The sequence below is a fragment of the Sminthopsis crassicaudata genome, chromosome 1, assembly GCF_048593235.1.
Source record: "Sminthopsis crassicaudata isolate SCR6 chromosome 1, ASM4859323v1, whole genome shotgun sequence".
In the NCBI taxonomy this organism is placed as follows: domain Eukaryota; kingdom Metazoa; phylum Chordata; class Mammalia; order Dasyuromorphia; family Dasyuridae; genus Sminthopsis; species Sminthopsis crassicaudata.
This window is the reverse complement of record NC_133617.1, coordinates 546133313-546146840: the sequence shown is the minus strand read 5'-3', so window position 1 is coordinate 546146840 and position 13528 is coordinate 546133313. Positions and strand designations below refer to the sequence as shown.

The window sequence follows — 13528 nt, the reverse complement described above, 5'->3', positions numbered from 1 at the left end:
AGTACCTGAGACTTGAACCCAAGATAGACTTTGGATCTGGAACTTGGAACTATGCCCAATGATTTTGTCTAGACCCCACCCAGATGACTTTATACATTCAGGAAATCATGGAAGAGTTTCTATTCAGGGCTACACTTCCATGTTTATGAGCTGTGAAATTCTGAAAAGTCTATTGTCTTTCAATCTCTTTCCTTTCCTTACAAACCCAAACTCTGTTCTCTGGCCACACTGTGATGTCAATCACTTAGCTCTTTCTTTGGCTATAACCCCTGAATTAGTGACATTCTTTTCCCTCTTCCATCTAACCCATTGATGAATTAGTTAAACTACATTATCCTCTTCTCTGGAAATTTTTGACCTCTTATCATATCAAGGATCATGCACTTTTAGCCTCAGGCTTTGCCTTCCCATACTATACATTGCCTTTATTCCTACATATCTGTAGGAATCTGTAGGATCTCTAAGAAACTGGAGAAAATAAGGAAATCATGTTAACTAGGCCTACTACAAATTTGGGTTACATAATCTCTATTTAGCCTAAACTATTGGAAGTCCATCCTTTTACACTTTTCTAATTTAATCACTATCTCATTCACCATAGCTTCTCTTTCAAACCTTTTCATCTTTTTCCAAACCTCCCATGGTTCTATTTCCCCACAACCTCTCAGCTAAGAAATTTGCTTCATAATTTACTGAAAAAAATTAAAAGATATTTGCTGAGAGGTTCCTCTTTTTCTCTTCTTCTAATCTCACATCTCCCCAGATACCTTATGTCTCTTATTCCTCCTTCACTCCTTTTGATAAAGCAAACCTATTGTTGTGGTATAGCTCCTAGGGAAGATGTAGCAATATTCCTAAAGTGACCTGGGAGTGCTAGAAACAATGATAATTGTCAGATAATAATCTGTAGGTCAATAGCACAGTTGCTGAGTTCAATAGTGTGGTACGGTTTCACCTCTAATTCAACATGGATGTGGCTCCATCTCTGAGCCCTAGAATTAAATATTCCTCAAGACCACTCTGCAGTTTTACCTCTAAGTGACAGAATTCAATAATGGTGCAATTTCACCCCTACCATACCTCAATTTTACTTCTAAGCATAAAATTAATTTTTCCTATAAAATTATTTTCTTGCTCCTGATTCTTTGCTAAATTCCCTTGGAATTTAGCCTCCTGGCATAGTAAATCTTTACCTCTTAACTTTGAGACAAACTGAGTTTATAAATTCTTTTGCCATATCAATGACACTGACCTGGGGATGCTAATATTGTTGGGGTATCTTAAGCCTCAACACCATCACTATGCACAACTGATCACATTCCATCCCATTTTCTCTAGTAAATTATTCCTTTTATTATCTTTTATTTATCTTCAAAATCTCTCTTTTGGCTATTTTCCAGGATATACAAATATATCCATTTCCACTATCCACAAAAACTCCTTTGAAACATCTATCCTCTCTTATTATTGATCTATTCCCTTCTCTTCTGTCAATAATGTGCCTCCATTTTCTCTCTTCTTAACTTATTAAAGTTTGGCTTCCAATCATTCAATCTTATCAATCATTCAAAACTGCTTTCTCCAAAGTTAATTCAAAAGCAACTCTGACATCATCCAACTCTTTATCCTGGATTCCATTACAACCAGGTTAGGAACCAAATTTCCTGAAGCCTGCAGAGATGGAATAGTTTAAGACAATGATTGTTGGGTATGAGGAATTAACTAAGTGAAGACATTCTCATGAGAAAATAGTATTAACTGTGATTTAAGACTTTATGATAACAAATAGAGCTATAGCTAAAAGTTGCAGGTGATTGTCCCCTCCTATTTCTGACTATTTCTTAATTAGCATTTAAGTACTTCTTTTAAAGGTGATGATAGCTTTGAATTATTATTCAATATTAATAATAATAATATTAACTTATTAAGAGCTGATTTTTTTGCCGGTGGGCTATCAAATACAAAAGAGACAATCAACTTATTTTATTAGTTTATTTGATTTAATAATAAAATACATTTCATAGAAATGATTATAAAATGTGTTTTACAAATGGAATATTTTGTACTTACAGATCTTATAGTACATAATGACAACTTAGTAAATAGAAGATATAGCAATTTCTTAATTTCACATGAACAAAAAAGAAAAGTCCATTATTATCTGTTGAAATGGATTTCTGTATTGAATCCAAAAATTACCTTTAATATTTATATTCTGTGCAAAAATCACTGTTATGCTTTTTTTTGTTTTAAAAATTAGTTTCTCAAAATGAGCTTTAATATAGGGCTCCAGTCCCATACCTTTTTTAGGGAAAAATCACTTGGAAATAGACATTAACTACAAGAAAAGAAAAAGCCAACTGAGTACTTAAATCCACTTTGTGTATTATTAATACTGACCCTCTATTGAGAAATTAAAATTCACGGTTTATTTAAAAGAGGATAGAGAAATAGGAGAAAAAAGCTAGGAATTTATTTTGCGCATTCTGGATCATTTACACTTAGGCTTTTAAAAGCCTTAATTAATTTATTTGGGCATCTATCTATTAGGCACTTTAAAAAGAATCACAGAGTATTAGCAATGGAAGAAATTTTAGAAGTAATTTATTCCAATCCCTATCTAACTCATGGATCCAGTCTGTATTTGAATACTTCTAGATATGGGAATTTACTTTTTATGAGGTTGCCTCTTTTATTTTTGGACAACCCTAAATTTATTGCCCAATTTTAAAGTTAAAGGTGAAGAGTTTTAAGGGATAAAGAAAGTGTAGAAAGGAAGAAGTAAAACAGAGTGGAACATGTTTGCTGATGTTACAGTCACTGTTGTATCTCAGTCATCCAAACCTGAAGACACAGTTATATGGAACAGTCTCCTTTGATATATCCAAGGAAATGAGATCCATTCTCTCCATGAAGTAGTAGTGAAAACATCCTCAGAGTCAATGTTAATATTTATTGCACAATAATCAAGTCACTTCCCATTTTCTTTAGACAGTAGCCATAAAGTGCAAAAGTGGCTTTGGATTTCAATTAATCAGTGTCTCTGTCCAGCAGAGTGCTCTCCACAAATATTGAAGTTGCTTTTTAAAAGTTGGCCCCAAGCAATCAGATAAGTCAGTCACCATTCTCCAGTAGCCTTTGTAAATTGTTTTGTATCTAAAAATGATATAAATGAAGTTCCCATTATTAATAATAATGATCATAATTCATATATATATGCATATATATAAAAGATTTAAGATTTACAAAATCTTTCTGTATCATAGCTTTATGTATTGTAGATTACATAAATACCATTATTCCCACTAAAAAGATCTGAGATTTAGTATGGCTAATTAATTTGTTCATGGAAATAGTAAGTGATATAGCTAGGACTCAAAACAAGGGTTTTGTACTTTTGGCCTTTTCATGCTATTTACCATTCAATTCAATTTGTTAAGTGCCTATTATATAGTAAACACTGAGCTAGGCACTGGGAATACACAAAAAATAAAACAAACTTGCTTTCAATGAAGGGAGAAACAATATTACACTCATAAATGAATATAAAATAATTTCTTGGAAGCATGAGGGTACCAGCAATTGGGGGGAATAAAAAAAACCTGGGTAGAGAAGGTACTGTCCAAGGTAAGCTTTGAATGAAACCAGAGATTCAAAGAGGGGGAGATGAGAAAGGACAACTTTTCAGACAGGGGGGTATTCTTTACAAAAGCATCTCCTGTAGAACTATTAAGGCCAAATTGTTTCCTCAAAAGCAAGATTTTTTTTTTTTGCATGTGTTTTGTTTTTTATATTTTAAGAAAATGATTGTTTTTTGACAACTATTTAGATGAAACCATTAGATCTTTCTATATCAAAAGGGTATGTGAATTAAAAACATGGAATAAGAATCGAAAAGAAAAGCAATACACAGGAACAAGTAGCTAAATACCCCTATGCAGGCATGAGAAAGTAATATCAAGGTCTTGCTTAATTCTAAGTATTACCTAAATATACAAATAAAAGAATTGATCCTTGAAAGCACAAACTGAATTGCAGATGATTTTTAAAAATTATATTTTATTTTTTAAATTAACTGGAATTTATTTTTTCTTTTCTACTTTATCTCACCTCTACTGAAAGAAAGAAAGAAAAACAAAACCTCTCATTTATTTATTGTGCAGAAATACATCAACTGCAGAAAGTAAAATTTATTGCTATTTAGATTATCTAGACTGTGATTTCCTATGGCAGAAGAATGCACTGATAGGAGAAAGAAGCACAAAAAACAAATGGAAAGATAAAAAGTTAACTCTATTCTTTTTTATGTAACATAAAGGTGAACATCACTAAAACTTGCTATGAGATTGGGGGGGGGGAAATGTCAGTAAAAACAAGAGGAGCTTCTGAACTGACATCATGTATCCTCATTTTCCAAACACCGATATTTTTATTGCTTTAAGACATTTCCTGTTTTAATGCTCTGCCTTCTTTACCTCAGTTGAAAACATCTGTCTTCTTGTCAGACTCAACCTAGTTTATATTTCCTTTGAAGATTTCTCTGATTTTCCCAGTTGAAAATTATCTGTTCCAAGAGAAGTGATGGACTCAGCATACAAATTAAAGCATTTTTTTGCATAACAATGTGGGAATTTGTTTTGCTTTACTTTACATATTTGTTATGTTTTTTTTTTTTTTTCCTTTTTCATTTGGAGGTAGGGAGATAAAAGGATGAGAAAGCAGGCATTTTTTTTTTAGTTGAAATAATAAAAGAAAATTCTCTCCTGACTTAAATTTTCATAAAGATTCATAGCTTTAAAGCTGGTAGGGATTTTAGAGGTCATCTAGGCAACACTCTCAGATGAAGAAACAAGCCAGCAATCTTAAAATGATTACACAGGTATTAACCAGTGGAGCTGGGACTTAGATGTAGGTCCCTTTTACTCCAACCCCCACTCTTTTCAGTATGCCATGCTGTTCTTTGTCCATATCACATTCTATCTTGAGTTATGCTTATTTATGTAAATGTCTTCAATTAAGTTTTAACCTTGAGATTTTCTTCTTTGTATTCCCAGTGCATAGTGCCTCATACTTCAAAATTAATTGAATCAGTAGCTTACACATGACATTTTAAAGATCAAATGAGAAAATGTATGCAAAAGTGCTTTAAAAGGTTTCAAATATATAGTAGTAATTGTTAGAAAGTAGTTTTGTTAGAGAAGAGTAGTTTTTGTTGTTATTATTGTTATAAAAGTTTCTTCTTGATTCTTTATTTCTTAGTGTTCTGAGTGACAGGTCTTTGAGACCAAGAGACTTATGATCATAACTTGACAATCATCTTCAAAGAAGCAGACATTTAAAAAAATAAGGATCTATGACTATAGTGAAAATTGAATCTGCAGCCAGGATACCACATCTGAATTCTAGCTTTGGATTTAAATGTGACCCAAAGGAAAATTATTTAATCTTCTCTTGAATCTCAGTATTTTTAATCTTTCAAATGGGAATGAAATGTGCATCTCTTAGGAAGGAGAAATACCACATAGTGTAGCAGGTATGATATCTGTTTAGGAAGAAAGTCATAAGGCATATAGAACATAATATCTGTAAAATATCTGAAAATACTAGACTATCCCCAAGAGAATATTCATGTCCTACATATAGGAAGTAGTGATGTTGCTATACCATCATCCTACTGTTAGCTTTTTTTGAACATGGGACACAGGAATAAGAAAATCTCACACAGGAAGTAGGGCAGGATCCAGGGAAAAGCCTATAGCTCAACAATGTTCAACATTTGGTATTTAACATTTAGGATCCATGCATATAGGAATGAAAAGCCACCTTTTCCAGTTTTATTATATTGGCTGTTAACTCTGCACAGAGAGCTTCAGTATTGACTTCCAATTGTGATCCCAAGGAATGTGATGCTTTTTGTCTGTAAGAACAACAATAAAAACGAATGAGGAATGCAAAGGAGAGCAAAAACACTGAAATTGCACAGAACAAGAGAAAGCTCATAAAGGAACAGTAAGTACTATACTCACTAATAAATGAGATTATAGCTACTCATATACTCCATGTTACATGCTTTAGGGAACTAATTCTATAAGAATTCATCAGTCTAGTTGTATGTATTCTATGACTGATATTCATATTAAAATCTCATATTCTGTTGAAAATCAATAGAAGCTATTGTTATATTCCTAAGAGATTTCCATTTTTAGTAATGAATGTGATTTTTGACATACAAAAGGAATATGCTTTTTGATGAATTCCTTTTAATAATTTCCATGGTATAATTCTTGATCCTTGTAGGGAACTTATGGTTGAAGGTAGGGGTAAGAAAAATGTGGAGGAAGACCAATTGCAGAAGATCAGATACCCTAATACTGAAATTTGTACCAGTAGTCTGACCACATAACTTGAATCTTATGGGACAGGGAAGGGGCCAGTAAATGATGTGCTTGTATTCTGCAACTAATGACAGATGATATTGTATTCTGGATCCTTAATAACCACTGATGTAAGATAACACATGTTACAAAATATTATTTGTTGAATTTGGATAATTTTGTATTTAGCAACCCTAGGTCCTTCCTGAAAATTATTAATTTGTATATTGTCTAAGAATTACACTGAGATATTTCTTCAGGCTTTTTTATGTGGATTTACAACGTCATGAAGATCTGTGTTACTTGGACTTTTTTTGTAACTAAAAGACAATGTATGAACTTCTCCAGTATCCAGAGATCTTTTTGGAATTTGGAATATAGATAGATATACCAAATACATGCCAGGTTATTTGCTAAGGACAGAGGTGACAATGTCAGTTTGAAAGGAGAAACAGCTTTTATTTTCTCACTCTAGACTGTAATTCATTTTCTTTGAGACTCATTTGAAGTATAGTGTAGGGAACTCCTACCTTGACTGAAATGGCAACTGCTTTCACATAAGAAGAGCACTATATTGGTCCAGACTCTAGACTAGAGGAACTGTTATTGGCATATGGCATTATATATTATATAAATGTATATGTATGTGGGAAAATTTATGTAAAGAAACAGAAAACTCATAGAGAAGTTACAACTCATGAAATGGGCTTTAAGTTGCATTACTAAAAATAGAAATATCTTAGTAATATGACTAGATAGCTTCTATTGGTTTAAGTTGCTTAAATAGTTATTATCATGAATAAGCCATTCCTTCAGAGCAATGAACTTTAACCACATTGATTTTGTATTGCCTGAAAGTTTTTCTTATGACATATGAATTAATATAAGAAGTTACTCATGGAGAAATTTGCTGCATTTACATTTTCTGCTTATTTACTCTTACCCCTTCAGTAAATCAAATAATATAATCTATGAATTGATCAGGAATAAATGAACATTTAGGGTATGTTAATAGTTCCTTACAGAAATTCATCCTTGGAAAAATGATAGTTATGTAGCTGGATTTACTGTTTGGCATACCACCACAACAAAATAGTTTAGAGACTACAACTTTATTTTTATATACCCTCTTCTACTTTCCAGTCCTCAGGATCTAGCATTGTGCCTCACATACAGCATATGTTCAACAAATATTTACTGAACAGACCTAGTCAAACACTGTCCAACTACAAATGGGAGACAATCATAGTAATAAGATATTCTCTTACTCATGAGAATCAACCATAGAGGTTATTGATCTAAGTCGTTCCTCCAAAGCATTGATTCTGTGTCTCATGTAGAAGGTAGAAAAGATAAGTGCACATACACTGCAAAAGAAAAGGAAACACCACTCTAAGTTTTTGACTAGGGCACAAATGTTTGTAATATAATTCATCTAGAAACCATAACAGAAAAAAAATTAGGTTTTAATTTTTTACAAATTTCTTCCCTCTCAACAGCCCCATGAAGGACAAGCACTCCCATTTTATAAATGAACAAACTGAGACTCAAATTGTTGAAGTGACTTGTTCACAATCATATAGCTAGTGAATGTTTTAGTTGGATGTTAAACAGGTCAAGAGATATATCTTGGGTCACACACAGTCCATTAATTAAAGTGCTATAGGAATCAAACTCAGGCTTTGGGATTTCTGGTCCAACAGTCTTTCAATTATATTTCAATGATTTTCAAATTAAGGGGGAGAAAAGGGTCTACTTGTCAAATCCTCAGTCTAACCTGTGGTTATTTACATGTATATTTACAGTAGTTAGAAATCTCTTTCCATCCTCCTGGCAGTTGGAGGGGGGTAGAAAAAACAGATTAAAATCATTGAAAACTTCATTTTAGCTAGTTGTAATTCCTTCTTTTACCAAAGTAATAAACAGGAAGTCTAATGATTTAAATTTTATAGCTTAAGAAAGCTGTAAAACATTCCCAACATTGTGAGGAATCACTAACAAGCACATAGTTAAGCAATGGCATTGCATGGATCCAAATCTTGATTCTTAGGAATATGCTTTTTTCTACTATACAAAAACCTTCATTTTAGTTTTCCTACTGTTTCTCCTATTTCCTAAAGAAGAAGCATTTATAAAGAGATACCTTTTGCTGGTTGGTTAGTTGGTTATTGTCCTTCATTCTCAAAGAGGACCAAAATGACATCACTATGTTAGAGTCCAGTTACAGTGTGTCTGATTGTGGCTAATATGAGATCAGAATGCTCTGCCACAGGTCAGACACAAATAGTCCCTATGGAATTTGGGGTGGACTCTAACTTTGCACATCTCATGTTTCCTATGAGTTAATTCAATTCTGCTCTGCTCTGCTAACTAGCTAAAAGGAATGGGGTGGAAAAGAAGACTTGATGAGTCAAATGGGCATTATAAATAACTGAGAGTTAAAGTTAGTGAAGATGTGAAAGTATCACAGACTATTTGCTTGTCACTCATAGTTAATTCGTGTACTTACACAACTGCATAGAGTATGAGAATGTGGCGGAGTGTCAGACATTTCTGGGATCTTAATTTATGGAAGACTCCAAAGGCTCCTGACTGACCTGCTGAAAGCAAACTGGCTTTAAAATTTAGTTCAATGCAATACTTTACAATCAATGTCCTAATAGCATACATGCACACAGACAGATAATTCGTACTTTAGAAAATTTTTTTTTTCTGGTAATAGGAGCAGAAAAACCAGTCCTCCCAGATGCCAGTTTAGCTGCCTGCTTTAACTTTTTCCCCATAAAAAACCAAATTCAATGACTTCTCACCTTTTCAAGGAACCAAAACAAGTAGCCTAAAAGTTCACAAGAGGGAGAGAGAGAAGAAAAGGCAAAGAATAGTTCCACACTGGACAATTTGGACCTCAGCAATTACAAATGGATGGCCAGAAAACACCTGTTATTCTTACTGTATCCTGGAGGGCTCTTGGCTTTTCCTTTGGGCACACAATTCACATGAGATTCTGTATGAACTGATTTTGTTTCTCCCTTAATGACTTTCAGAACTGTCTGGGACTCCATCACATGAAAATCTGTCAAAACAAAATCAGGCTCCGTGCAAGTTTGCCTCAGGTGTACATTTTAATTAGTCATCACATTAGAAAGGGAGCAAATCCCCAATTGGTTTCACTTTCAGAGAGTTAGAAATATTTTGATGGTGACTTGAGAAATACTGAGAAAACTAAGAACAAATAGTATTTGTATGAAGTTTTAAAGGAAAAAAAGTATGTGAAATTAATGATTTCACCCATTAATTCTCCCCATCATTTCTATGCCCACCCTTAACTAGGAATGTAAATTTTTTTTGGACCTTATACAGAGAATTGAATTTTTGTCCATCACAACAATGTCCTCCAGACCTTGAGAATTTTCAGATTCAGGAGTCTGAGATCCAGAACTGCTATATTCCTTCCTTCCTTGCTTGTTTTGCTGTACCACTCCATCTAAATCTGACAACTCATCATTGGAATCCTAAAGAGAAAGAATAAGGTCAGAGACTATTTTTGTTTTACTAAATAGCCGACTTTTATACATTTCTGGTTTTCATATTTACCAATGATCCATGTAATGGATAAAATGATCTATTCTATACTGTTGGAGATTTCTCTAACTGCTGATCATTTAGTATAGAATTATTGTATCTGATGGGCAGTTAGCTTTATGTCTGTAGGCAAAAAGCATCTAGTTTTTTGAAGCTACAGATGGCTGGAGAAGAAATTTAGGAGCTAAAACTTAAATGTTTTTCTATACTCACCAACCAATTTACTTAAAGTGTAATTGGCACTTCAGAGTAAGGAATTCTACCATTTGAAATAATTATTAGAAAGATGTGAGGAAAACAAATGTGAGGTAAATTATCTTAAATGGAAAAGTGAGAAGTGAAAATATAACATAAAAAAGGGGGAAAAAGAGGTGGAAAAGTGGTAATCAGCTCTTAAAAGCAATGCATAATTTTAATATGTCCTTTTCAAGTAAAATCAGTCAGCAGAAAAAACTGTTTTGAGACTTAACTTTTCCAAGGAAGATCTAATGTGAGTCATTGATTCCTGGAATTTTAAATTAATGTTGTTGATGGAATTACTGAAAATCAAAATAAGAAATTTCAGAGATTTTTCATATGCCACTAATTCCCTCAAATTATGTGGGAACTGTTTTTGTGTTACTGTACAAAGTCATCATAATAGAAACCATGGCCTTTTTTTTTTCCAGTCCCCATATAATTTGAGGGAAACAATGGCATATGAAAGATCCATGAAAGTTCCCCTTTTAATTTATTAGCCCAGTAAACTCCCAAGAATAATAAACTCCCAAAGAATGTCTATTATTCAGGCCAATGTTTCTCACCTTGTAACCCAAGAACCACTGCAGAGTTACTGAGTTATTGCAGAATCCTTGAATCCATATATTCAACAACAACTATAATTTTGATCTGTTTTATTTTAACCAAAACATGCAGTTATGATTATAGTCAAAATTATATGGGATTTGTAAGATTTTTGATGTTTTAAAGGGAATCTTTATTCCTTGCTGTTTTTTTTTTCTCTCTCATCCTTTGTATCTATTTTATATCTATCCTGTCCCCAAGTCTCCATTATATTTTCCCTCCCTTTTATTTGTATTTTTGTTACCCTGTCCTGTCATCCAGAGCATGTTTCTTCCTTTTCTGAAGGAATTCAATTGCATCCCTCCCTGCCTTTTGGGAATTTGTTCCTTTGATCATTTTCTCGGATGTAATCTTTTCTTATCTTTTGGTTCCTTCCTAACAGCTTAAAAACATGTCCTGTATATTCCCCATCTTAAAACACATTTACATGATACTTAATGCAACTCCATCCTCTATTTCTTTTTCTCTTTACAGTCAAACCCTTAGGAAATGTCATCTTGACTTGTTGCCACCACTTTATTTTCCAGGCAATTCTCAACCACTTGCAATCTGGCTTTCAACCTCAGCATTCAACTAAAACTATGATCTCCAAAGTTTTTGATGATTTCTTAATTGCCAGATCCTTTCTGTGGCATCTGTCACTTGAGCACACCTTCCTTCTACATGTTCTCTTCAATTTTGGCTACTATGGTATTGATGCCTCCTGGTGCGTTTACTAAGGCAGCTAGATAGCACAATGGATTGAGCTCTAGGTCTGAAGTCAGGAAGATCTGAGTTCAAATCAAATCAAAATTTGCTTCTTCTTCCAAGGCTCTGTCTTGGATTCTGATGTTTTTCTATATTCTCTCTTGGTAATCTCATCAGCACATCAGTAAATATAGGAACCCATGATTACTCCCAGATCTATGTATTTAGCCTAAAAGTAATTTTTAATCTTTATGTCTGTGTTGCCAACTGGGTATACTATTGGCAATCTAATATTCAATACGTGTTCCTCTGTAAAATACCTCCCTCCAAAATTCCCCATGTTTGTTGAGGGTAACAGTATCTTTCTAGAAGATTTTTCTAGAAGACTTTTGCAATCCAAAATTTTCCTATTTCATATTTAATAAAATTTCATATTATTTGTTAAGTCTTAATTTTAACTTTACATCTTTCCCTTTCTCCCCAATTATAAAGCTATAATTCTAGTTTAGGCCTCCTTAACATCTTGACTGAAGTATTACAATAGCATCCTAATTACTTTCCTTGATTTCAGTTTTTTTTCCCATATAACTGTAAAAATAATCTTAAAGTACAGGTTTGACCATGTCATTCCTTTCCTCAAAAATTTGTCTCCCAGTTGTCATTAGGAGAAAAGTATATATTCCCTAGCTTGGCATTTAAGGCCTTGAAAATTTAGCTTCAATCTACTTTTCCAAAATTATTTCATTCAATTTGTCTATCTAGTCTATATTCCAGGCAAATGAGCCTATTAGCAAAATATAATAATAAATAAATATAAACAAATAAATAGATAAAAAATAAATAATAAATTTCCTCAAACCAGTATTCTACACCTTCTTCCTACCCCAGTCTTTTCATTAACTGTCTCTCATGCATAGAATATAGTCCTTCCTTATCATTGCCTTTTACAGTCTTTAGGACTTGGAAGGGGGTTTAAAATGGAGATTTTTTTGGGGAAATTCAATAGTGCAAGAAGGGGCCTATAGAGGTAAAGGAGAATGCAGTTGACATAGTTGAAATCAGGTAGCAAAATTCAGAATTAAAGCATGGCTGGTCTATGTCCTTACTCAAAATGGAGGTTCTAGAAGAAACTTCCCCCAATAAAAGGGCTCTTTTGTCAGGACAATATCTTGTCCACAGAGCCTCTTTATTGCCATAGAAACTCCAATCTACTAGTGAACCTTTTTTTTTTTTTTTTTTTTTTTTTTTTTTTTTTTTGTAAAAGGAAAAGGGGTAGTTTCTGAAAGTTTTTATTGGAGCATAGAATTTTAAAGCTTATACTCCTGCTGGCTGGTCACACTCAAGATATTTGATTTGTTCACTATCTCTTTAAAGTCAAACTTATTGGATATCTTTGTGTTACTTTCCAGACAAAGATGTAGAGAAACCTACCAGAGGCAAAGATGAAGGACGATCAGCCCGGAAACTGTTTTCAGGAGATGAAAGACTGGGGCTGTTGCCCACACTTGTATTCTGAAAATCAGTGAAGTAAAAAAAAATATTATAAGGTTACAAGGCATTTGTGTCATTGTATACTGAAAAAAATGATGGAATTGAAATCAGAATCCCAACTCTGCTAATTATTACCAATATAATTTATAGCCATCAGTTTTGTTATTTGTAAAATGAAGTTATTAAATTAGATGACCCCATTTTAAGTCCCTTCCAGTTGTAAATCTGAAATTCTAAGTTAGAAACAGCATACAAAAAGGTAGCAATGATAGTTCTCCTAACTAATCAGGATGCCTTTTTCCTTTGTTTCTCCCTTCTTTTCTGTTTAAATTATTAGTTTTTGAGAAAACTAATTGATTGAATATAGGATTTCATAGGAAAAATTAAATAATACAAAAATAATTTTTAAAGGAGAAAAGAAGGGTTTGGGGACATTTAAAAATATATGTCAGTACTTACTTCTAGATGGCTGCATACTGATTTTATTAACTTGTAGGTTGTATCTCTGGAGAGCAAGGAAACGAACATGTGCTGTGAAACAAACCAGTCCA

At 33.1% G+C, this 13528-nt stretch overlaps 1 protein-coding gene across 4 annotated transcripts in view; it reads right to left on the bottom strand.

The window, feature by feature from the left end:
* Positions 1-1978: 1978 nt before the first annotated feature.
* The window catches only part of GRAMD2B (GRAM domain containing 2B), a 70073-nt gene continuing 58523 nt past the window's right edge, over positions 1979-13528 (bottom strand). For 2 of the 4 annotated variants that reach the window (XM_074281959.1, XM_074281961.1), the window contains exons 7-14: positions 13437-13508; positions 12918-12998; positions 9775-9886; positions 9325-9447; positions 8884-8971; positions 7643-7741; positions 5824-5917; positions 1979-3156 (exon numbers count right to left, since the gene is read on the bottom strand). In XM_074281959.1, the coding sequence (XP_074138060.1) occupies positions 3115-3156; positions 5824-5917; positions 7643-7741; positions 8884-8971; positions 9325-9447; positions 9775-9886; positions 12918-12998; positions 13437-13508 (711 nt within the window). In that variant the 3' untranslated portion in view covers positions 1979-3114. Of the gene's footprint in view, positions 3157-5823; positions 5918-7642; positions 7742-8883; positions 8975-9324; positions 9448-9774; positions 9887-12917; positions 12999-13436; positions 13509-13528 lie in introns of all 4 variants that reach the window. The other 2 variants (XM_074281958.1, XM_074281960.1) reach the window with 1 other exon arrangement.